This window comes from Amblyraja radiata, chromosome 11 (genome assembly GCF_010909765.2).
Source record: "Amblyraja radiata isolate CabotCenter1 chromosome 11, sAmbRad1.1.pri, whole genome shotgun sequence".
Taxonomy (NCBI): domain Eukaryota; kingdom Metazoa; phylum Chordata; class Chondrichthyes; order Rajiformes; family Rajidae; genus Amblyraja; species Amblyraja radiata.
The window spans coordinates 4,296,316-4,322,702 of record NC_045966.1 but is presented as its reverse complement, the minus strand read 5'-3'; the positions used below and the strand labels follow the sequence as shown (position 1 = coordinate 4,322,702).

The following is a 26,387-nucleotide window of genomic DNA, read 5'->3' as shown; positions in this document are numbered from 1 at the left end:
GAGGGAACGCAAACAGGAGCGTGTCGGTGGATCCAGGCAGCATTTACTTGATGTGTGCAAAGGAACTGCAGATGCTGGTTTAAACCGAAGATAGACACATCAATGCTGGAGTATCTCAGTGGGGCAGGCAGCATCTCTGGAGAGAATGAATGGGTGAGGTTTTGTGGCAAGGCCTCAAGGCCCAAGTCTGGAAAAGGGTCTTGACCCGAAACGTCGCCCATTCCTTCTCTCCAGAGATGCTCCCGTCCCGCTGAGTTACTCCAGCTCTTTCTGTCTATATTTGGCATCTGGTTGAAGATCAGCCCTGACTCTCATCGTCGAAGCTCTACCTCGCAGCTAGCTCTCATGCTTCTCCTCCCTTCACTGTTTAGCTTTTCATCTTGCCCTTCTGCTCAAGTTCAGTGTGCAGATCTGCAGATTCTCCACTGTTCCTCTCTTGGCAAAGGTGTTCCGTTTAGTTTTGTTTCGAGACACAAGATTAAGAGGGGGAGGTAGTTTATGAAAGAATTTAATGATTTGCTCATCAGTAATATGAACTTTAGACTTTAGACTCAAGAGATACAGCATGGAAACAGGCCCTTCGGCCCACTGACCAACTATCACCTGTACACCAGTTCCATCCTACACACACCAGGGACAATTTACAGAAGCTAAATAACCTACAAAGCGGCACGTCTTTGGAGTATGGGAGAAAACCGGAGCACCCGGAGAAAACCCACCCGGCCACAGGGAGAACGTGCAAACTCCGTACAAACAGCACCCAAAGTCCGGAACGAACCCGGGTCTCTGGCGTTGTAAAGGGCCTGTCCCACTTGCGCGTTATTTGCATGTCATTTACGCATCATGACGCAACATCACCTACGCGTTATGTCCACGTCGTGACGCGCGCATGGTGCGCGGTGACACGTGGTGGCGTAGGCAGTGATGCGCGGTCGCGCGCGGCGCCCCAGGATTTTGGGATGTACAAAACTTCGCGCGCCACCTGCGTGACGTGCAAATGACGCCCAAGTGGGCCAGGCCCTTAAGGCAGCAACTCTGCCGTTGCGCCCTTTAATTTTGACTGCCTATTTACCAGCACGAAAGGAATAAACTGGTATTGAACCTGGAACATAGAACAGCACAGGAGCAGCCTCTTTGGCCCATAATGTCGGTACTGAGTATGTGCCAAGTTAAATAACCTCCTCTGTGTGTACATGATCCATAATCCTCCATTCTCTGCATATCCATGTGTCTAACTAAAAGCCTTTTAAACACCACTATCATGTCAGCCTCCACCACCACCCTTGGCAGTGCATTCCAGGCACTCACCACCTTCTGTGTAAAAAAAAAACTTGCCCCACACATCTCCTAAAATTTGCCTCCTTCATTTTAAAGCTACACCCTATGGCACTGTAATGGGCCTGTCCCACTTAAGCAACTTTTTCGGCGACTTGCCGGCACCCGTCATAGTCGCAGCAGGTCTCCGAAAATGTTCAACATGTTGAAAATCCTGCAGCGACCAGAACAAGGTACGACTCTTTGGGCGACTAGTCATGACCGTATAGCCTTCACCCCGCGACATGTCGCCTGTACGGTCGTGAGTCGTCTCCTCAGTCGCCCAAAGAGTCGTAGCGTCTTTCTGGTCACCGCTGGATTTTCAACATGTTGAACATTTTCGGCGACCTGTGACGGGTGCCGGCAGTCGCCGAAAAAGTCGCGTAAGTGGGACAGGCCCACAAGGCAGCAACTCTACCGCTGCGCCAACATGATGCCGCCCTTATTGGAATCTGTTTGAGCTAGACGGCTCTTCACGCGAAGGTATAATCTCTCTTCCATCTTTCAACGCTTCTGCCACTCATTTTCCCACCACGGTTCCTGCCCAGGCTGCCAATTTGACAAGCGATCCATCGCGGAGGGAATGAAAGGAGAGATTATAATGACGCTGGCCTTTTGGGGTTCTTTGTTGGCATTTAACCCCCCCCCCACACGGTCCCACTTCACCGTAATGATCATGGCCACCGCCACTTTGAACCAATGAAGTCTTTGATAAAACTTCCATCGCGGGCCCTGCTGTTACAAATTGCCACCTGCACCAGTAACTGTCCAACACTCATTCTCATCTGAGAAACCCTCCTTAGATACAACTGTGACCACAATCGTGGCAAATCACTGAGGTGTCTTCAGTCTGAAAGAAATGTCATTATAATGTGTAAAAAGCAGCTGCCAGCTCTGGAGCCCACTTATATATACGACTGGCTTTGATTAAAGCGGAGCGCAGAGGTCTGGAGGAACTGTTTGCTTTACCCTCAGATGCGCTAGTCTACGAAAAACTTCCAAACAAGGACCACAGACCTCGACAGACCTTGAGAGGCTTAATGTGCCCTTATCTTGTAAAGAAGATAGGCACAAAAAGGCTGCAGTAACTCAGCGGGTCCGGCAGCATCTCTGGAGTAAAGGAATAGGTGTTTCAATAGACAATAGACAATAAGTGCAGGATTAGGCCAGCACCGCCATTCAATGTGATCATGGCTGGCCATCCCCAATCAGTACCCCATTCCTGCCTTCTCCCCATATCCCCTGACTCCCTTTAGAAGATTGAGGGGGGATCTTATAGAAACTTACAAAATTCTTAAGGGGTTGGACAGGCTCGATGCAGGAAGATTGTTCCCGATGTTGGGGAAGTCCAGAACAAGGGGTCACAGTTTAAGGATAAGGGGGAAATCTTGTAGGACCGAGATGCAAAAAAACATTTTTCACACAGAGAGTGGTGAATCTCTGGAATTCTCTGCCACAGAAGGTACCAGAGGGCTGCCTACCAGAGGACTGGGAGAAATTCAGACACCAGCAGAGGAGGACAAAGGGCTTAATTAGGAAAGGGAAAATAGATTATGAAAGAAAACTGGCAGGGAACATAAAAACTGACTGCAAAAGATTTTATAGATATGTGAAGAGAAAGAGATTAGTTAAAACAAATGTAGGTCCCTTGCAGTCAGAAACAGGTGAGTTGATCATGGGGAACAAGGATATGGCGGAGCAATTGAATAACTACTTTGGTTCCGTCTTCACTAAGGAAGACATAAATAATTTGCCGGAAATAGCAGGGGACCGCGGGTCAAAGGAGATGGAGGAACTGAGTGAAATCCAGGTTAGCCGGGAAGTGGTAGGTAAATTGAATGGATTAAAGGCCGATAAATCCCCAGGGCCAGATAGGCTGCATCCCAGAGTACTTAAGGAAGTAGCTCCAGAAATAGTGGATGCATTAGTGATAATTTTTCAAAACTCTTTAGATTCGGGAGTAGTTCCTGAGGATTGGACGGTAGCTAATGTAACCCCATTTTTTAAGAAGGGAGGGAGAGAGAAAACGGGGAATTACAGACCAGTTAGTCTAACGTCGGTAGTGGGGAAACTGCTAGAATCAGTTATTAAAGATGGGATAGCAGCACATTTGGAAAGTGGTGAAATTATTGGACAAAGTCAGCATGGATTTACGAAAGGTAAATCATGTCTGACGAATCTTATAGAATTTTTCGAGGATGTAACTAGTAGAGTGGATAAGGGAGAACCAGTGGATGTGTTATATCTGGACTTTCAGAAGGCTTTTGACAAGGTCCCACATAAGAGATTAGTATACAAACTTAAAGCACACGGTATTGGTGGTTCAGTATTGATGTGGATAGAGAACTGGCTGGCAAACAGGAAGCAAAGAGTAGGAGTAAACGGGTCCTTTTCACAATGGCAGGCAGTGACTAGTGGGGTACCGCAAGGCTCAGTGCTGGGACCTCAGCTATTTACAATATATATTAATTATTTGGACGAGTGAATTGAATGCAACATCTCTAAGTTTGCGGATGACACTAAGCTGGGGGGCAGTGTTAGCTGTGAGGAGGATGCTAGGAGGCTGCAAGGTGACTTGGATAGGCTGGGTGAGTGGGCAAACGCATGGCAGATGCAGTATAATGTGGATAAATGTGAGGTTATCCACTTTGGTGGCAAAAACAGGAAGGCAGACTATTATCTAAATGGTGGCCGATTAGGAAAAGGGGAGATGCAACGAGACCTGGGTGTCATGGTACACCAGTCATTGAAAGTAGGCATGCAGGTGCAGCAGGCAGTGAAGAAAGCGAATGGTATGTTAGCATTCATAGCAAAAGGATTTGAGTATAGGAGCAGGGAGGTTCTACTGCAGTTGTACAGGATCTTGGTGAGATCATACCTGGAGTATTGCATACAGTTTTGGTCTCCAAATCTGAGGAAGGACATTATTGCCATAGAGGGAGTACAGAGAAGGTTCACCAGACTAATTCCTGGGATGGCAGGACTTTCATATGAAGAAAGACTGGATAGACTAGGCTTGTACTCGCTAGAATTTAGGAGATTGTGGGGGGATCTTATAGAAACTTACAAAATTCTTAAGGGGTTGGACAGGTTAGATGCAGGAAGATTGTTCCCGATGTTGGGGAAGTCTAGAACAAGGGGTCACAGTTTAAGGATAAGGGGGAAATCTTTTAGGACCATTTTTCACACAGAGAGTGGTGAATCTCTGGAATTCTCTGCCACAGAAGGTAGTTGAGGCCAGTTCATTGGCTATATTTAAGAGGGAGTTAGATGTGGCCCTTGTGGCTAAAGGGATCAGGGGGTATGGAGAGAAGGCAGGTACAGGATACTGAGTTGGCTGATCAGCCATGATCATATTGAATGGCGGTGCAGGCTCGAAGGGCCGAATGGCCTACTCCTGCACCTATTTTCTATGTTTCTATGTTAGTACCTCCACCAATGTAAAGCACTTTGGTCAACGAGAGTTGTTTTTTAAATGTGCTCTAGAAATATAAGTGACTTGACTACACATGGAATAATCAGGCATGCGTCCTTACCTATGGTGCAGTGTTCTCCGTTCCAGCCCTCGCGGCATTCACATTTTCCATCCTTGCAGCTCCCGTGCTCGGCGCAGCGAGGGTGACAGACCCGCTGGTCGCAGGCCAGCCCCGTCCAACCTTCCTCACAGCGGCAGATCCCCGAGATGCAGACTCCGTGCGTGCCGCAATCCACCGAGCAGACCTCTGGAGGGAGAAGATAATGACCCGTCACACCACGGTCTAACGGTGCATAGAAACATCGGCTCTGCCCTGCCCTTGAATGTACTTAGGCAATACACAATAGACAATAGGTGCAGGAGTAGGCCATTCGGCCTCTTCGAGCCAGCACCGCCATTCAATGTGATCATGCCTGATCTTTTTTAACTATCTGAGGATATCTGATAGTGTGGAGCCCCCTACAAGCTGCAGGAGACCTCATAGATAGAAGGCATAATTTCCTCTCAACCAATAGACAATAGGTACAGGAGTAGGCCATTGGACCCTTTCGAGCCAGCACCGCCATTCAATGTGATCATGGCTGATCATCCACAATCAACACCCCGTTCCTGCCTTCTCCCCATATCCCCTGACTCCGCTATCTTCAAGAGCCCTATCTAGCTCTCTCTTGAAAGTATCCAGAGAACCGGCCTCCACTGCCTTCCGAGGCAGAGAATTCCACAGACTCACAACTCTCTGTGTGAAAAAGTGTTTCCTCGTCTCTGTTCTAAATGGCTTACCCATTATTCTTAAACTGTGGCCCCAGGTTCTGGACTCCACCAACATCGGGAACATGTTTCCTGCCTCTTGCGTGTCCAAACCCTTAATAATCTTATGTGTTTCAATAAGATCCCCTATCATCCTTCTAAACTCCAGAGTATACAAGCCCAGCTGCTCCATTCTCTCAGCGTATGACAGTCCCGCCATCCCGGGAATTAACCTTGTGAACTTACGCTGATCATCCAAAATCAGTACCCCGTTCTTGCTTTCTCCCCATATCCCTTGATTCCGTTAGCCATCTGAACCATCCTACCAACAACCAGAGAGCAGTCCTGAGCTACTATCTACCTCAGGGGTGGGGAACCTGCAGCCTTATGGCCCCATGCGGCCTTCTAGGCTATTAAGAGCCCTATCTAGCTCTCTCTTGAAAGCATCCAGAGAACTGGCCTCCACGCCGTTTGAGACAGAGAATTCCACACTTCCACATGATTGCACCAGATTGTAGGTAATATGAGTGAATTTCACTGCAGCGAGGTGCATGTAATCAGGCATGCTTTATTTAGTATCATTGGTAGACAAAAATGCTGGAGAAACTCAGCGGGTGAGGCAGCATCTATGGAGCGAAGGAATAGGTGACGTCTGAAGAAGGGTCTCGACCGGAAACATCACCTATTCCTTCGCACCACAGATGCTGCCTCACCCGCTGAGTTTCTCCAGCATTTTTTGTCTACCTTCGATATTTCCAGCATCTGCAGTTCTTTCTGAAACATAAAGTGTCGTTGAATCTTTTATTGATTACATGCAAAGAAAGAGCGGAGTTGTGTTACTCACCGACTGAACAGTCTGGGCCAATCCAGTCGGGGTCACAGCGGCAGAGGCCAGTTTCCGGGATGTAAGTGCCGTGCCCCGTGCACTGGTCCGGGCACTGGGCGCGAGGAATCTCACAGTTTAATCCTCCCCAGCCTGGGTTGCAGTGACAGTCCCCATGGGCACACACTCCGTGACTTGAGCACGTCGGATCCAAGCAATCCACTGGAAGACATCAACAGAGCCACGCAGCGTCAGCCAGCTGTGATAATCAAGGACCCGTCTCATCCGCTGTTCCAGGTGTCAACTTCTCTACATCGGCGAGACCAAGCGCTAGGCTCGGCGATCGTTTCGCCGAACACCTCCGCTCAATCCGTCTTAACCTACCTGATCTCCCCGCTGGCCCAGCGCATCAACTCCCCCTCCCATTCCCAATCTGACCTAAAACCCCTGTCCCACGGTACGAGTTCATTCCAAGAGCTCTCCCGAGTTTGCCCTGATTCGAACTCGGAGATTTACGGTAATGGCCACTCGTCGGTACTCGGGGCTCTCGTGGACATTTTTCAACATGTTGAAAAATCTTCACGAGTCTTCCCGTGCTTACCTGCCGTTAGCGAGTCTTCCCGAGTACCTGCCGTTAGCGTTACGAGCCGCTAAGAGACGTCGCCGAGCTCCGACGTACCCGCTACGTTCATTCTCCGTGCTTACCACGAGTTTAATTTTTTTTAAACTCGGGAGAGCTCTTGGAATGAACTCGTACCGTGGGACAGGACTATTACTGTCCTGGGCCTCCTCCATGGCCAGAGTGAGGCCCAGCGCAAATTAGAGGAGCAGCACCTCATATTTCGCTTGGGTAGTTTACACCCCAGTGGTATAAACATTGACTTCTCTAACTTCAGGTTGTCCCTGCTTTATCCCTCCTTCCCCTCCCCTTCCCAGTTCTCCCACTAGTCCTACTGTCTCCGACTACATTCTATCTCTGTCCTGTCCCCTCATAGAAACAAAGAAAATAGGTGCAGGAGTAGGCCATTCGGCCCTTCGAGCCTGCACCGCCATTCAATATGATCATGGCTGATCATCCAACTCAGTATCCCGTACCTGCCTTCTCTCCATACCCCCTGATCCCTTTAGCCACAAGGGCCACATCTAACTCCCTCTTAAATATAGCCAATGAACTGTGGCCTCAACTACCTTCTGTGGCAGAGAATTCCACAGATTCACCACTCTCTGTGCGAAAAATGTTTTTCTCATCTCGGTCCTAAAGGATTTCCCCCTTATCCTTAAACTGTGACCCCTTGTCCTGGACTTCCCCAACATCGGGAACAATCTTCCTGCATCTAGCCTGTCCAACCCCTTAAGAATTTTGTAAGTTTCTATAAGATCCCCCCTCAATCTTCTAAATTCTAGCGAGTACAAGCCGAGTCTATCCAGTCTTTCTTCATATGAAAGTCCTGACAACCCAGGAATCAGTCTGGTGAACCTTCTCTGTACTCCCTCTATGGCATCAGTCTGAAGAAGGGTCTCGACCCGAAACGTCGCCCATTCCTTCTCTCCAGAGATGCTGCCTGTCCCGCTGAGTTCCTCCAGCATTTTGTGTCTACCTTCGGTAAGGAATAACTCTGGTAAAGAAAGGCCTGTTGCCAAGGCCTCTTGAAGATAACATTCAGATCAGAAGCAAAGTAATTCACACATGTCAAAATATAGTGCGAGGATGGTTGCTTGGCGCAGCAGAGCTTGTTTTCAGTGATTATCCACAATCTTTTGTCAGCAAATAGCTATTACTTCTGACATCTCATCTTCAACAGCATGAAGTGCTTTGTAGATACCAACATTTCAAATGTCACTATGCAAGAATAAACATGCTTTTTTTATATTATCTGCTGTTGGAATTTCTCCCAGCATCATTATGATGGAAAAAAATAGCATTTTTCCAATGTTGTGGAGTACAAGTAGCAATTATATTTTAGGTAGCCAAAAATGCTGGAGAAACTCAGCTAGTGCAGTAGCATCTATGGAGCGAAGGAAATAGGCAACGTTTCGGGCCGAAACCCGGAAGGAAATAGGCAACGTTTCGGGCCGAAACGTTGCCTATTTCCTTCGCTCCATAGATGCTGCTGCACCCGCTGAGTTTCTCCAGCATTTTTGTGAACCTTCGATTTTCCAGCATCTGCAGTTCCTTCTTAAGCAATTATATGTTAGTTTAGTTTAGAGATACAGCGCGGAAACAGGCCCCTCCTCGGCCCACCGAGTCCGCACCGACCAGCGACTAACACTATCCTACACACACTAGGGACAATTTACAGAAGGCAATTAACCTACAAACCCGCACGTCTTTGGAGTGCGGGAGGAAACCGGAGCATCCGGGGAAAACCCACGCAGGTCACGGGGAGAACGTTCAAACTCCGTACAGACAGCGCCCGTGGTCAGGATTGAACCCTGGTCTCAGGCTCCACGCCGACCAGCGATCCCCACACATTAACACTATCCTACACCCACTAGGGACAATTTTGACATTTAGCAAGCCAATTCGCCTACAAACCTGTACGTCTTTGAAGTGTGGGAGGAAACCGAAGATCTCGGAGAAAACCCACGCAGGTCACGGGGAGAACGTACAAACTCCATACAGACAGCGGCAGTAATCGGGATCGAACCCAGGTCTCCGGCGCCGCATTCGCTGTAAGGCAACAACTCTACCGCTGTGCCACTGTGACTGCCCGAAGTGCTTAGAAGGGTTTGGACCTGAAACGTCACCTATTCGTTTTCTCCAGAAATACTGCCTGACCCGCTGAGTTACTCCAGCACTCAGTGAAATGTCGCCTATCCAGGTTCTCCACAGATGCTGCCTGACCCGCTGAGTTACTCCAGCACTCTGTGTCTATCTAAGATTTAGAGGGCAGATCAATTTCTCTCCTGGGTTAAATAAAGTTCTATCGTATTGTTGCGTTTCGTATCGTAAAAAACGAGCAAATGGGCCCAGCTTAAATGGGGCATCATGTCAGATGAGTTGGGCCGAAGGGCCTCCATCTCCACTGTATGACTCTTTAGCATGGCCAATACCTACCCTGATGTTCCCTCATCCTCACCTGACCTCATTACTCTATGAAAGACAAATGTTATACATATTTATAAAACAAAACACAAGCACCACAACAAGCAGCCAGTAAAATGTAATTTTTCCATTCAAGTGATGATAATCAAGTATGTCAACTTTTAGAGTATTAAATGATACACATACAAGCTGATTTGTCATAATTAGCATGTCGTGAGGTCAATTAGAAGCTTATTACAACTCGTTATATCTTGATTAGAGGGAAATTATTGCCTGAGAATTAAAAATATGTTTTAATCAGCATTTGCTTTCCATTGATATCCTATCGTGGGGCGTCACAGCTGTAGAGTTGCCGCCTCACGGCGTCACAGACCCGGGTTCGAATCTAACTACGGGCGCTGTCTGTACGGAGTTTGTACGTTCTCCCCGTGACCTGCGTGGGTTTTCTCCGAGACCTTCGGTTTCCTCCCACACTCCAAAGACGTAAAGGATTTGTAGGTTAATTGGCTTGGTGTAATTGTATGAATGTAAAATTGTCCTCAGTGTGTGTAGGGTAGTGTTAATGTGCGGGCATCGCTGGTCGGCACGGACTCGGTGGGCCGAAGGGCCAGTTTCAGTGCTGTATCTCTAAACCAAACTAAACTAATCCCCAACCATTTGAATGTAAGCAGCTCTGGAGTCACCTTCCCTCTGGAAGGCGACTGTCAAAGCTGCCGCAGCCATACATAAAAACAGTTTTTATCCACGAGTAGTTGCACTACTTAACAGCCAAAAATCTGTAGCCTCCCTTTGATCTGGTATTTTGTTGGTTCACATGCCTGATCAATGGTGTTTTATCATTAATGTTTTATTATTATTAATGTTTAGTGTTTTCTGAGTCATTCGTAACTGTCACTGTGTGTCATGTTGTTGCTTGTGGGCGGAGCACCAAGGCAAATTCCTTGTATGTGAATAATTGATCAATAAATTTACTTACTTACTTTCTGATGAACATAGGGGAATCTATCTGTGGTGGTGCTACAATGCATCAACCTGAAGAAGGATCCCGACCCGAAACGTCACCTATCCATGTTCTCCACAGATGCTGCCTGACCCGCTGAGTTACTCCAGCACTCTGTGAAACGTCACCTATCCACGTTCTCCACAGATGCTGCCTGACCCGCTGAGTTACTCCAGCACTCTGTGAAACATCACCTATCCATGTTCTCCACAGATGCTGCCTGACCCGCTGAATTACTCCAGCACTCTTGTTTGTTGGGCCCCTCCCCAATCTAATGGGTTAGCAGCAATAATGGGGCTGAATGGTAAATGGTCCAGGAGCTGATGTTTTGAGCTCAGATAAATGAGAATGGTGCAAAGAAGGGAGGACTAAAGGCTTAAAATGATATCTCAAAGGATATTGGGTAATAAACATTCTTATGTGGGGGTGGGCCAAGTTAGGAGACTGAGATCGTGACAAGAGAACTGGGCAAAATCACGTAAGTGGGACAGGCCCTTTTAGTGCTAAATGCAGGAAGCAACGAAAGGAAAAAGATCAAATTAAAATTGGAGATAAATGTGTCCCACTTAATTAAATTACTTCATCTTTCAAAGAAAGACCATCCAGTTAAATCTGGAAACCAATTAGTGATTTGTTTTAGCTGAGCTCAGCACAGGTCAGTGTTAATTCCTCACACATTCGAGACAAAGGTTCAAATGCTCAACATCAATTAGGTAAATGAGAAAATCAAAAAGGACTCGGAGCAGATAAGCAATTTTATTTCTTCTTTGTTCTAATTTGATTCTTTCTAATCATGGAGAGGACATCATTCTCTCATGGAGAGAATGGAGAGGCTGGGCTTGTACACTGGAGTTTAGGATGAGAGGGCATCGCATTGAAACATATAAGATTATTAAGGTACGCAAAAATGCTGGAGAAACTCAGCGGGTGCAGCAGCATCTATGGAGCGAAGGAAATAGGCGACGTTTCGGGCCGAAACCCTTCTTCAGACTGATAGGGGGTGGCGGTGAGAAGGAAGGAAAAAGGGAGGAGGAGGAGCCCGAGGGCCGGGGGATGGGAGGAGACAGCTAGAGGGTTAAGGAAGGGGAGGAGACAGCAAGGGCTAACAAAATTGGGAGAATTCAATGTTCATGCCCTCCGGATGCAGGCTCCCCATGCGGAATATGAGGTGCTGTTCCTCCAATTTCCGGTGTTGCTCACTCTGGCAATGGAGGAGACCCAGGACAGAGAGGTCGGATTGGGAATGGGAGGGGGAGTTGAAGTGCTGAGCCACCGGGAGGTCAGGTAGGTTCTTGCGGACTGAGCGGAGGTGTTCGGCGAAACGATCGCCCAACCTACGCTTGGTCTCACCGATGTAGATCAGCTGACATCTAGAGCAGCGGATGCAGTAGATGAGGTTGGAGGAGATACAGGTGAACCTTTGTCGCACGTGGAACGACTGCTTGGGTCCTTGAATGGAGTCGAGGGGGGAGGTGAAGGGACAGGTATTGCATTTCTTGCGGTTGCAACGGAAAGTGCCCGGGGAGGGGGTGGTGCGGGAGGGAAGGGAAGAATTGACAAGGGAGTTGCGGAGGGAGCGGTCTTTGCGGAAGGCAGACATAGGGGGAGATGGGAAGATGTGGCGAGTGGTGGGGTCACGTTGGAGGTGGCGGAAATGACGTAGGATTACTTGGTGTATGTGACGGCTGGTGAGGTGAAAGGTGAGGACAAGGGGGACTCTGCCCTTGTTGCGAGTGCGGGGATGGGGAGAGAGAGCAGTGTTGCGGGGTATGGAAGAGACCCTGGTGCGAGTCTCATCTATGGTGGAGGAGGGGAATCCCCGTTTCCTGAAGAATGAGGACATTTAAGGGTTTGGACACGCTAGAGGCAGGAAACATGTTCCCCATGTTGGGGGAGTCCAGAACCAGGGGCCACAGTTTAAGAATAAGGGGTAAGCCATTTAGAACGGAGACGAGGAAACACTTTTTCACACAGAGTGTTGTGAGTCTGTGGAATACTCTGCCTCAGAGGGTGGTGGAGGCCGGTTCTCTGGATACTTTCAAGAGAGAGCTAGATAGGGCTCTTAAAGATAGCGGAGTCAGGGAATACAGGGAGAAGGCAGGAACGGGCTACTGATTGGGGATGATCAGCCATGATCACATTGAATGGCGGTGCTGGCTCGAAGGGCTGAATGGCCGACTCCTGCACCTATTGTCTATTGTCTCCCGGTGACCTGCGTGGGTTTTCTCCGGGTGCTCCGGTTTCCTCCCGCACTCCAAAGACCTACAGGTTTGTAAGTTACTTCGGCTTGGGTGAAATAAATTGTTAATTGCCCCTAGTGTGTGTCGGAGAGTGCAGTGTGCGGGGTTCGTTGGTCAGAGGGCCTGTGTCCACGCTATATCTCTAAACTAAGCTGCTGCAAATCGATCAGAAATTATATTAAGTAATGGAATTAATTTTATTGGTTTGTATTCATAACTAAGACTGGAGTTGGCCATTTTGTATGTGGCTGGATTTACCACGAAATAGAATTAGAAGTAGTTAATTGCCTTTTAAAAAACTTACTGGGTCACGAGCATGCCTTCAGCATTCTGTTTATTATATTTAAGTTGTGACGATGACGTTCGACCTGAGAATCGCAGTTTGCTGCGGAGCCAAATGTTCCCTCAAAACAGAGAACAAATCGTGCTTGTGATTCGATTTTGCTCTCCACTCATTTGAGAATTAATTATTGGCAGAAAGCCAGAACCAGGGGCCACACAGCCTCAGAATGAACGGGAGGTCATTTAAGACTGTGGTGAGAAAAAAACTTTTTCACCCAGAGAGTTGTGGATTTAGTGGAATTCCCTGCCACAGAGGGCAGTGGAGGCCAAATCACTGGATGGATTTAAGAGCGAGTTAGATAGAGCTCTAGTGGCTAGTGGAGTCAAGGGATATGGGGAGAAGGCAGGCACGGGTTATTGATTGGGGATGATCAGCCATGATCACAATAAATGGCGGTGCTGGTTCGAAGGGCCGAATGGCATCCTCCTGCACCTATTTTCTATGTTTCTATGTTTCTATGTTAACCGATCGATGTAAGCGAGCGGGTTAAGGGCGTGTTGCACTTTCACGAACTAATTCAGGACCTTTTTTACTCGTGGACATTTTTCATCAGGCTAGAAAACCCCCCCGACCTACTTGATGCCACGAGTACCTACGACCAGCATCATGGCCTGTTACGACCTAGCTACAACCTCGTGACGACCATGCTGCGAGTATAAGTCAAGGGCAGAGGTGGTGAATTAGGTCGTGGAAGTGGGACAGGCCCTTTAAGATTCAAGGGGACGAGGCCTTGTTTTGGGGTGCAGTTGTACAAGGTTAATGGTACTTAGCATTATTTTCCTACACCACTTAGTCAGTCATTTCTCCCACTGCCATTCTCTACACACACCTGCCCATATTGATTACTCAGGTAATCTCAGGTGTGGTGAACGGAGAGCGGAGACTGCGCAACGGTTCATTGACCTCGATGTTCTCCAACATCGTCCGACTGTCAGGGACAGCGGCAGCTCAGGAATGGAGGCAGGTTCTCTGGATACTTTCAAGAGAGAGCTAGATGGGGCTCTTAAAAATAGCGGAGTCAGGGGATATGGGGAGAAGGCAGGAACGGGGTACTGATTGGGGATGATCAGCCATGATCACATTGAATGGCGGTGCTGGCTCGAAAGGCCGAATGGCAATTGTCTAATGTCTATTGTCTATAGAAACTCAGCAGGTGAGGCAGCATCTATGGAGCGAAGGAATGGGTGACGTTATCAGTCTGATAAAGGGTCTCGCCCCAAAACGTCTCCCATTCCTTCTCTCCAGAGATGCTGCCTGAGTTACTCCAGTATTTGGAGATACTGTGCAGATACAGGCCCTTCGGCCAACCGAGTCCACGCCGACCAGCGATCACTCCGTACACTAACACGATCATACACACTAGGGACAATTTACAATTTTCCTACAAGCCAATTAACCTACAAACCTGCACGTTAGATAGAGCTCTTGAGGTTAGTGGAGTCAAGGGATATGGGGAGAAGGCAGGCACGGGTTATTGATTGGGGACGATCAGCCATGATCACAATGAATGGCGGTGCTGGCTTGAAGGGCCGAATGGCCTCCTCCTGCACCTGTTTTCTATGTTTCTATGTTTCCAGGGAAACAAGTCAGCATTCTTGATGTTCCATCAGCCACATCTCCAATGCATGAGGTCTCACTTTCCTAAACCTTGCTGCAGGAGACCAATTCTACGGATAACTTCACACGCCACGGAAAAGGGCCCTTTGGCCCACCATGTCCATGCCATCCAATCGTATCTGGGCCTCTGGCGCTGCGAGGCAGCAGAACTACCCACTGCGCCACTGTGCGGCAGAGATTAGATTGGATTCAATTTATGGTCATTATCTCATAAGAGACAACGAAATAGATTTTCCTTACGGTCATAAAAAATATTAAAAAGCACAAACAGAGAAGTCCACAACACAACATGCCCTACGTTAGTTAATTCTCCGTGCTTACCACCAGTTTGATTTTTTTTTAACTCGGGAGAGCTCTTGGAATGAACTCGCACCGTGGGACAGTTTAACTTGGTCCATCCTCACATAAGAATGTTTATTGCCCAATATCTTTCTCCTTTGAGATATCATTTTAAGCCTTTGGTCCTCCCTTTCTTTGCTCCATTCTCACTTATCTGAGCTCAAAAATATTAGCTCCTGGACCATTTACCATTCAGCCCCATTATTGCTCCTAGCCCATTAGATTGGGTAGGGCCCCATCAAGCAAGGAAACATTTTTTCTCTCGGAGAGTTGTCAGTCTGTGGAATTCTCTGCCTCAGAAGCTGTGGAGGCAGGTTCTCATGGCTGATCATCCCCAATCAGTACCCCGTTCCTGCCTTCTCCCCATATCCCCTGACTCCGCTATCTTTAAGAGCTCTATCTAGCTCTCTCTTGAAAGTAACCAGAGAACTGGCCTCCACCGCCCTCTGAGGCAGAGAATTCCACAGACTCACAACTCTCTGTGTGAAAAAGTTTTTTCCTCATCTCCGTTCTAAATGGCCGACCCCTCATTCTTAAACTGTGCCCCTGGTTCTGGACTCCCCCAACATCGGGGACATGTTTCCTGCCTCTAGCGTGTCCAAATCCTTAATAATCTTATATGTTTCAATAAGAAACCCTCTCATCCTTCTAAATTCCAGAGTGTGCAAGCCCAGCCGCTCCATTCTCTCAGCATATGACAGTCTCGCCATCCCGGGAATTCACCTGGTGAACCTACGCTGCACTCATTCAATAGCAAGAATGTCCTTCCTCAAATTAGGGGACCAAACCTGGGGTCTCACTAGGAGAACGTACAAACTCCGTACAGACAGCACCCGTAGTCGGGATCGAACCCGGGTCTCTGGCGCTGTCAGGCAGCAACTCTACCGCTGCGCCATCGTGCCACGCATTACTATTATCATTCAGGCTGACGAGCTGACGAGCTACCACATCTCCCATCATAGCAAAAGGATTTGAGTATAACAGCAGGGAGGTTCTACTGCAGTTGTACAGGGTCTTGGTGAGACCACACCTGGAGTATTGCGTACAGTTTTGGTCTCCTAATCTGAGGAAAGACATTCTTGCCATAGAGGGAGTACAGAGAAGGTTCACCAGACTGATTCCTGGGATGGCAGGACTTTGATATGAAGAAAGACTGGATAAACTCGGCTTGTACTCGCTAGAATTTAGAAGATTGAGGGGGGATCTTATAGAAACTTACAAAATTCTTAAGGGGTTGGACAGGCAAGATGCAGGAAGATTGTTCCCAATGTTGGGGAAGTCCAGAACTAGGGGTCACAGTTTAAGGATAAGGGGGAAGTCTTTTAGGACTGAGATGAGAAAAACATTTTTCACACAGAGAGTGGTGAATCTGTGGAATTCTCTGCCACAGAAAGTAGTTGAGGCCACAGTTCATTGGCTATATTTAAGAGGGAGTTAGATGTGGCCCTTGTGGCTAAAGGGTTCAGGAGGTATGGAGAGAAGGCAGGTACAGGATACTGAGTTGGATGATCAGCCATGATCATATTGAATGGCGGTGCAGGGTCGAAGGGCTGAATGGCCTACTCCTGCACCTATTTTCTATGTTTCTATGTTGAAACCTCCAGAGACTGGAGACGTAGCGTTAAAATGTATTATACTGGGTTTTCAATTTTGGTTGGGCCGAATTATCTACTTTTGAATTGTTCAGCGTTCTAGAGAATGGAGTGCTGCAATGTTCCATTAAAATCATCCACCAGGCATGACACCCGGTAGAGTTGCTGTCTCACAGCGCCAAAGACTCGGGTTCGATTCCGACTACGGGTGCTGTCCGTACCAATTGTCCCTAGTGTGTGTCAGTGTGCGGGGATAGCCGGTCGGCACGGGCAAGGTGGGCCGAACGGCCTGTTTCCGCGCTGTATCTCTAAACTAAACTAAACCAAGTCTAAAAATTAAAGCTAAATGCTCTGTAATTCTAAGATAGACACAAAAAGCTGGAGTGACTCAGCGGGTCAGGCAGCATCTCTGGAGAGAAGGAATGGGCGACGTTTCAGGCCGAGACCCTTCTTGTCCTGGAATTCTGCTGGGGGGAAATAACTATAACCATATAACCATATAACAATTACAGCACGGAAACAGGCCATCTTGACCCTTCTAGTCCGTGCCGAACACGTATTCTCCCCTAGTCCCATATACCTGCGCTCAGACCATAACCCTCCATTCCTTTCCCGTCCATATAACTATCCAATTTATTTTTAAATGATAATAACGAACCTGCCTCCACCACCTTCACTGGAAGCTCATTCCACACAGCCACCACTCTCTGAGTAAAGAAGTTCCCCCTCATGTTACCCCTAAACTTCAGTCCCTTAATTCTCAAGTCATGTCCCCTTGTTTGAACCTTCCCTACTCTCAGTGGGAAAAGCTTATCCACGTCAACTCTGTCTATCCCTCTCATCATTTTAAAAACCTCTATCAAGTCCCCCCTTAACCTTCTGCGCTCCAAAGAATAAAGCCCTAACTTGTTCAACCTTTCTCTGTAACTTAGTTGCTGAAACCCAGGCAACATTCTAGTAAATCTCCTCTGTACTCTCTCTATTTTGTTGACATCCTTCCTATAATTAGGCGACCAAAATTGTACACCATACTCCAGAATTGGCCTCACCAATGCCTTGTACAATTTTAACATTACATCCCAACTTCTATATTCAATGCTCTGATTTATAAAGGCCAGCACACCAAAAGCTTTCTTTACCACCCTATCTACATGAGATTCCACTTTCAGGGAACTGTGCACAGTTATTCCCAGATCCCTCTGTTCACCTGCATTCTTCAATTCCCTACCATTTACCATGTACGTCCTATTTTGATTTGTCCTGCCAAGATGTAGCACCTCACACTTATCAGCATTAAACTCCATCTGCCATCTTTCAGCCCACTCTTCCAACTGGCATAAATCTCTCTGTAGACTTTGAAAATCTACTTCATTATCCACAACCCCACCTATCTTAGTATCATCTGCATACTTACTAATCCAATTTACCACACCATCATCCAGATCATTGATGTACATGACAAACAACAGTGGACCCAACACAGATCCCTGTGGCACCCCACTAGTCACTGGCCTCCAACCTGACAAACAACCATCCACCATTACTCTATTCAAATATTTGTGAGATAAAGTGGAGCGGACATTTACAACATGGTCACATTTCGAGGGCAGTGAGGAGTATATTTGTTGTTTGTGGAACTAATACAACTGACGACAGGAGGAGCCTCTGGTCAGAACCAACTTCACTGACCACAGTTGCAGAATAAATTGCAGCTACATTTCTAGTCTGTTCACTGCTGGAAGTATAACTCGTCAAATCGTTCTCCCATTTACTGCACTCTCTCATCTAACGTCCCAGCGAAAATACAATTTTGGAAGATTATTCCGCTGGCTGCAGTGATCTTCTGTTCTTTAGACCAAATAATGCCCAGAGTAGAGGAATCGAGAATCAGACGACACAGGTTTAAGGTGAGGGGGAGGGGGGAAAGATCTAATAGGAACCTGAGGGGTAACTTTTTCCACACAGAGGGTGGTGGGTGTATGGAACGAGCTGCCGGAGGAGGTAGTTGAGTCCGGGACTATCGCAACATTTAAGAAACATTTAGACAGGTACATGGATAGGACAGGTTTGGAGGGATATGGGCCAAACGCAGGCAGGTGGGACTAGTGTGGCTGGGTCGTGCTGGACGGTGTGGGCAAGTTGGGCCGAAGGGCCTGTTTCCACGCTGGATCACTCGATGAAACTATGACCAAATGGACATATTTTAGATTCACGAGAGACACAAAATGCGCGGCACGGTGGCGCAGCGGTAGGGTTGCTGCCTTGCAGTGCCGGAGACACGGGTTCGATCCTGACTACGGGTACTGTCTGTACGGAGTTTGACAGTTCTCCCCGTGACCTGTGTTAGTTTTCTCCGAGATCTTCGGCTTCCTCCCACACTCCAAAGACGTGCAGGTATGTAGGTTAATTTTCTTTGGTTAGTTGTAAAATTATCCCTAGTGTGTGGGATAGTTCTAGTGTAAGGGGTCGGCATGGAATTGGTGGGCCGAAGGGCCTGTTTCCTCGCTGTATCTCTAAAGTCTAAAGTTTAGGAATTCAAAGAAATGTCTCATTCAGATCGAGCGTGGGATGGTACAGCATAGGACCAGGCCCTTCAGCCCACAATGTCTGTGCTGAGACCATCACTTATCTCCCAGCATGTCATCCATATGCATGCAATTCCCTACAGGTCCATGTGCCTAACAAAAAGCTTCCAAAACGCCACGATCGTATCTGCCTCCACCACTACCTCTGGCAGCACGTTCCAGGCAGCCACCATCCTCAATGAGGTACATATTAAGTTATAACACCAGGAAAGCAGGATTGAACATGGAGTGGACGCAAAATGCTGGAGTAACCCAGCGGGACAGGCAGCATCTCTGGAGAGAAGGAATGGGTGTCGTTGGGGGTCGAGTCCCTTCTTCGGGTTTGAATGGAGCCACTCGTTCCAGATCAACTCTGGATGAGGGACAGAAGGCATCAGTCTGGATGCTTTTTATTTTTTTGCAGGTGTTAACAAGCAATTACATGTGGAATTTCTGGCAATCAAAACACGATAAAGACGCACACACTGCTCCTGGTGATGTTAAATTAACCTGAAATGATGCACTTCATAGCTGAATCGTTCTCTCCAACTCAGTCTTGATGAGCAACAGAGCGAAGAATAATATCGTGCAGAGACTGTGAGCGCCATGTAAATAAAAGCAGACAATGGGCCACGATGATGCTCTATCCGATTGCATGCAGAACAACAAGGTTTTTAGTTATTTATGTTGTGACATTGGATGGAAGCTGCATACCAAATCTCCTTGCGCTTATGTGCAATGACAACAAAAGATATTATTATTATTATTATTATTATTATTATTAAGGCCGGCACGGTGGTGCAGCGGGTAGAGCTGCTGCCTCGGCACCAGAGAACAGGGTTCGATCCTGACCTCGAGCGTTGTCCGTGTGTGCAGTTTCTAAGTTCTCCCCGTGACCGCGTGGGTTTCCTCCGGGTGCTCCAGTTTCCCCCCACATCCTCAAAGACGTGCTGGGCTGTCGGTTAATCGGCCCTTCGCAAATTGTGGCCAGTGTGTAGGGAGTGGGTGCCGAAGTTGGATAACATAGAACTACTCCTGCACTTATTGTCTATTGTCTATTGTCTTCTCTCCAGAGGTGCTGCCTGTCCCGCTGAGTTACTCCAGCATCTTGTGTCTACCTTCTGCCCTATAATAATTTCTACATATGGAATTAATGAGGATATTTTGTTCTCAATCATTTTATTTGCCAGAAAGTGAAAATGGACAAGAATGCTCCGAAGTTTCTGATAGTAAAAGAAAATAAAAGAAAAAAGGGATATGTGCACGTCACAGGGAATACACACACACGCACAAGCACACACACACAGATACACACACACACAGATACATACACACACACACACACACAGATACATACACACACACGCACACGCACACACACACACAGATACACACACACACAGATACATACACACACACACGCACACACACGCACACACACACACAGATACACACACACAGATACATACACACACACACACACACGCCCACACACGCACACACACACAGATACATACACACACACACATACACACACACAGATACATACACACACACACACAGATACATACACACGCACACACACACAGATACACACACACACACACACACGCACACACACACACAAACACACACACACACACAGATACACACACACACAGATACACACACAGATACATACACACACACACACACACGCACACACACACACACGCACACGCACACACACACACGCACACACACACGCACACACACAGATACATACACACACACACACACACACACACACACACACACACACACACACACACACACACACACACACACAGATAATCATGTGTTTCTACGGGAAAATAACTAGCTACATCATATTGTCGTTATATGACACACAGCTGTATCTAGTTTAGTTTCGCTTGGTTTAGTTTAGTTTAGAGATGCAGCATAGAAACAGGCAGTGTCTTAAACCCAGTTAGCACATCGGCCACTGATGGCAGATAAAGGCTGGCACGGAGACAGGCTTGCGACTGCACCACGACAGGCCGGTCACACTACAATCTGCACGCTACCATTCACTTCTTAGATAGATACAAAATGCTGGAGTAAAACCCCTTTCCCACGGTACGAGTTCATTCCAAGAGCTCTCACGAGTTTGCCCTGATTCGAACTCGGGAGATTTACGGTAATGGCCACTCGTCGGTACTCGGGGCTCTCGTGGACATTTTTCAACATGTTGAAAAATCTTCATGAGTCTTCCGGTTAGCGAGTCTTCCCGAGTACCTGCCGTTAGCGTTACAAGCCGCTAAGAGACGTCCCCGAGCTCCGACGTACCCGCTACGTTCAGTCTCCGTGCTTACCACGAGTTTGATTTTTTTTTAAACTCGGGAGAGCTCTTGGAATGAACTCGTACCGTGGGACAGAGATATTAACTCAGCGGGACAGGCAGCATCTCTGGAGAGAAGGAATGGACGATGTTTCGGGTCGAGACCCTTCTTCAGACTGGTTTCTTACACCGTTTACCTCTTGCTGTGCACCGCCTGTGGTGCTCGTGTGTGCCTCCATTATACTCATGGATGATATGATGTCATTTGACTGGACAGCGCGCAAACAAACACTTCATCCTGTACCTCGGTACATGTGACAAGAAGCAACCAACCCAGCACAAGTTTATCTGCAAAAGAATTTGCACGCGCGTGGCGACATCTGACCCACACACGTGGCGACACCTTACCCACACGCGTGGCGACATCTGACCCACACGCATGGCGACATCTAACGCACATGCCTGGTGGCATCTTACACACGTGTGACATCTTACGCACATGCCTGGCGGAACCTTACACACATGTGTGGCATCTTACGCACACGCCTGGTGGCATCTTACACGCATGTGTCAGCATCATACGCACACACGTGCCAGCAACCCTGCCTGCCAGTAACGTCACGGGTGCACGCGTGTACGGTACAGTCGGTGGACGGCTACACGGAACCTGCACGGGACTTGCGCCATCTTTTGTAAGCTACGATGATGTTTAAAGTTCAAAGTTAATTAGTAAACTTAATTAGTAAACTGTAAAGTTAATTTGTACAGTAACCTGCAAGAAAGAACTGCAGATGCTGGTAAAATCGACGGTGGACACAAAAATGCTGGAGCAACTCAGCGGGTCAGGCACCATCCCTGGAGAGAAGGAATTGGCGACGTTTGGGGTCGAGACTGATTTGGGTATAAGAGCAGGGAGGTTCTACTGCAGTTGTACAGGGACTTGGTGAGTACAGAGAAGGTTCACCAGACTGATTCCTGGGATGGCAGGACTTTCGTATGAAGAAAGACTGGATAGACTCGGCTTGTACACGCTAGAATTTAGAAGATTGAGGGGGGATCTTATAGAAACTTACAAAATTCTTAAGGGGTTGGACAGGCTAGATGCAGGAAGATTATTCCCGATGTTGGGGAAGTCCAGAACAGGGGGTCACAGTTTCAGGATAAGGGGGAAGTCTTTTAGGACCGAGATGAGAAAAATATTTTTCACACAGAGAGTGGTGAATCTGTGGAATTCTCTGCCACAGAAGGTAGTTGAGGCCAGTTCATTGGCTATATTTAAGAGGGAGTTAGATGTGACCCTTGTGGCTAAAGGGATCAGGGGGTATGGAGAGAAGGCAGGTACAGGATACTGAGTTTGGATGATCATCCATAATCATATTGAATGGTGGTGCAGGCTCGAAGGGCCGAATGTCTTACTCCTGCACCTATTTTCCATGTTTCTATGTTTCTACGAGACCCTTCTTCAGACTGAGTCACTGCAGCATTTCGAGTTGTACTGTAACTTTCCTCCGTTCTGGTTATTGTTGAGGGCAATACATACCATTTTTGAAGGTGGACACAAAATGCTGGAGTATCTCAGCGGGACAGGCAGCATCTCTGGAGAGAAGGAATGGGCGACGTTTTCAGACTCCACCCGACCCAAAACATCACCCATTCCTTCTCTCCAGAGATGCTGCCTGACCCGCTGAGTTACTCCAGCACTTTGTGCCTATCTTTGGTGTAAACCAGCATCTGCAGTTCCTTGCTGCACAGTACAGTCTGCAGTCTCCAAAGACGTGCAGGTTTGTAGGCTAATAGGCTACGGTATAATTACAAATTTCCCCTGGTGTGTGTAGGATAGTTGTCGCGCGCGGGGATCGCTGGTCGGCGTGGACACGGTGGGCCGAGGGGCCTGTTGACGTGCTGAATTTGAATTTGAATTTCTCAACAAGATTTTTTTTTGTTTTTGTTACCTTCCTCGCAGTTCTCGCCCTTGAACCTGGCGGAGCAGACGCAGGCGCCTGAGGTACACGTCCCACGGCCGCTGCAGGCTGGGTCGATGCACTGGCCCATCGGCACGTCGCACTCCGCACCCTTCCAGCTGCTGTAGCACATGCAGTTGCCCTTGGCGTATTGGCCGTTCCCACTGCACAGGACGGGGCAGGCGGCTGCAGGCACGGCGGCAGGCAGGAGCGCAGACGCAGGCGGAGACGGAGACGGGGCAGAAACAGGCAGACAAAGACAAAGAGAAATTAGTGCTCTCACCTGCCACAGCCCCGTAACTTAGTCGTCAAATACACACTCAAACATCAATTATATAGCGAGAATAGGCACAAAATGCTGGAGTAACTCAGCGGGACAGTGGATATATTTAAGGCAGAGATGGATAGATTCTTCATTAGTGCGGGTGTCAGAGGTTATGGGGAGAATGGAGTTATTAGGGAGAGATAGATCAGCCGTGATTGAACGGCGAAGTTGACTCGATGGGCCGAATTACCTAATTCTACTCCTATTCCTTATGACCCTATGACAGGCCACATCTTCTGGAGACAAGAAATGGGTGACGTTTCGGGTCGAGACCCTTCTTCAGACTGAGAGTTAGGGGAGAGGGAAACGAGAGGTATAGGCTCTGCTTTGTGCTGCAACTTGCCATACATTTAGTTTCCCTCCTCTCTCTGACACCCAGTCTGAAGAAGGGTCCCGATCCAAAACGTCACCTACTCCTTTCCTCCAGAGATGCTGCCTGGCCGGCTGAGTTACTCCAGCACTTCAGCATAAACCAGCATCTGCAGTTCCTTCTTACACGTTATACTGTGAGATTAAATACTAAAACATGAAATTCAAAATTAATAGCACCTATCTATTGTCTCTACTGTGATGGACTCATTTCCATGGGCTTAATTTTGACAAATGGCAAACAAATTTCTTAGAATTTAGAGTTTAGAGTTCAGAGCTTGTAGATACAGTGTGGCAGCAGGCCCTTCGGCCCACAGAGTCTGTGCCGGCCTTCAATCTCCCGTTCAGCCACTCAGGTCTCCTTGGTCATCTACTGCCGGCCCTGATTTGTTCTGGCCATTCCCTACCTCCAGTTCCCTCCCCTTTACTTTCAGTCTGAAGTAGGGTGGCCAACAATCTCACTCCCAAATAAGGGACAAAAGGTCAAGATAAGGGACAAATCCCCGACGGCTATTCGTTGACCGACTGGGCCGTGGCTGGGTGAATGATGAGTTGGCCCCGGTTGCTGGACTGTACACAAAGCCTAGCCGGCGGGCCAGCTGAGGAGTTTTGGCCCAGGCCTCGCTACGTGACGCTCAAAGTCCGGCGCCCCGTCCAACTCATGAACCGATGATCGGCCATGAGAAGGAGGGGTGGTGGTGGTGGCGGCGGTGAGCGAAGGTCCGAAGGTCGGACAGTTGGCCGGGCTGCCGACCGACCGACGGGGCTACGGGCGAGGCGCTGCTGCTGCTGCACTCCATGGGCTGCACTACGTCGGGACAGGTGAGGCGGGGCTGGACAGTCCCCTCGACCCGAGTAGTAGCGGTCAAATACGGGACAAGGGCGGTCCCGTACGGGACAAACCAATTTAGCCCAATATACAGGATATCCCGGCTAATATGGGACAGTTGGCCACCCTGACTGAAGAAGGGTTCTGACCCGAAACGTCATCCAACACTAGTTCTAGATTATCCCACTTTCTCATCCACTCCGTAATTTACAGAAATCAATTAAGGGCCTGTCCCACTTGGCCGCAATTTGCGCCACATTTACGCTTCAAATGTAAAATAGGTCGTGCATAAATCACGCCTAATTGTGCCGTCTGGTGCGCGTGACGTCATTAGAATACCCTGCGGCGCGCGGCCAGGCATGGTTATGCACGGTAACGTAACCATGCGTCACCAGGCAATACACCTGAAACGTCGGGAAGCCAGCGTGCGACACCAATGCGTCAGCGTGCATGCGCGATACATCAAGCAGGTGGCGCGCGAAGATTTAGTGCAGCACGAACTCCACACTCCTCCACGCCTCTCCATGCGCCCGACCCGCGCTACCCATGCGTCACAACGCGACAACCACATTTTTGGAGGTCGCGCAAATGGCGGCCAAGTGGGACAGGCCCGTTAACCTTCACGTGTTTGGAATGAGGGAGGAAACTGGGAACAGTCAGAGAAAATCCACGCGGTCACTGGGAGAACGTGCAAACTCCACCCAGACAGGACCCAAGGTCAGGATCGAACCCACGTCTCTGGTGCTGTGAGGCAGTGGTTCTACCTGCTGTGCCACCATACGGCCCATTCATTTTCTGAAATTAATTTTTGCCGAATTTTTTAATGTGTTTACGGTGTTCATCCTTTCCAATACTGTTCCTAAATTTCCTCTAGAGGAAATCTTCATCAGATTGCATCACAGTCTTCTTATAAGTTCCTCAATTCATGGGTGATAGGAGCAGAATTAGGCCATTTGGCCCATCAAGTCTACTCCGCCATTCTATCATGGCTGATCTATCTTTCCCTCTCAACCCCATCATCCTGCCTTCTCCCCATAACCCCTGATACCCATACTTATCCCTGCAAATAATATTCTTCACTGTAAATGGGTCGATTGTAATAGAGTCATGGAGTGATACAGTGTGGAAACAGGCCCTTCGGTCCAACTCGCCCACACCGGCCAACAATGTCCCAGCTACCCTAGTCCCACTTGCCTGTGTTTGGTCCATAACCCTCAAACCTGTCCTATCCATGTACCTGTCCAACTGTTTCTTAAATGATGGGATAGTCCCAGCCTCAACTACCTCCTCTGGCAGCTCGTTCCATACACCCACTACCCTCTGTGTGAAAACGTTACCTCTCAGATTCCGATTAAATCTTTTCCCTTTCACCTTCAACCTATGTCCTCTGGTCCTCAATATTCTGACTGATGAAGGCCAAAGCCTTTTTGACCAGCTTATCTACCTGCGACTCGACCTTCATGGTAGAGTTGCTGCCTTACAG

General features: G+C 48.2%; 1 protein-coding gene across 5 annotated transcripts in view; it reads right to left on the bottom strand.

Moving 5' to 3' along the window:
* The window catches only part of tenm2 (teneurin transmembrane protein 2), a 1,259,968-nt gene that overhangs the window by 99,138 nt on the left and 1,134,443 nt on the right, over positions 1-26,387 (bottom strand). For all 5 annotated transcript variants that reach the window (XM_033029203.1, XM_033029204.1, XM_033029205.1 and 2 more), the window contains 3 exons: positions 23,373-23,567; positions 6,381-6,581; positions 4,851-5,036 (listed from right to left, as the gene is read on the bottom strand). In XM_033029203.1, the coding sequence (XP_032885094.1) occupies positions 4,851-5,036; positions 6,381-6,581; positions 23,373-23,567 (582 nt within the window). The remainder of the gene's footprint in view (positions 1-4,850; positions 5,037-6,380; positions 6,582-23,372; positions 23,568-26,387) is intronic.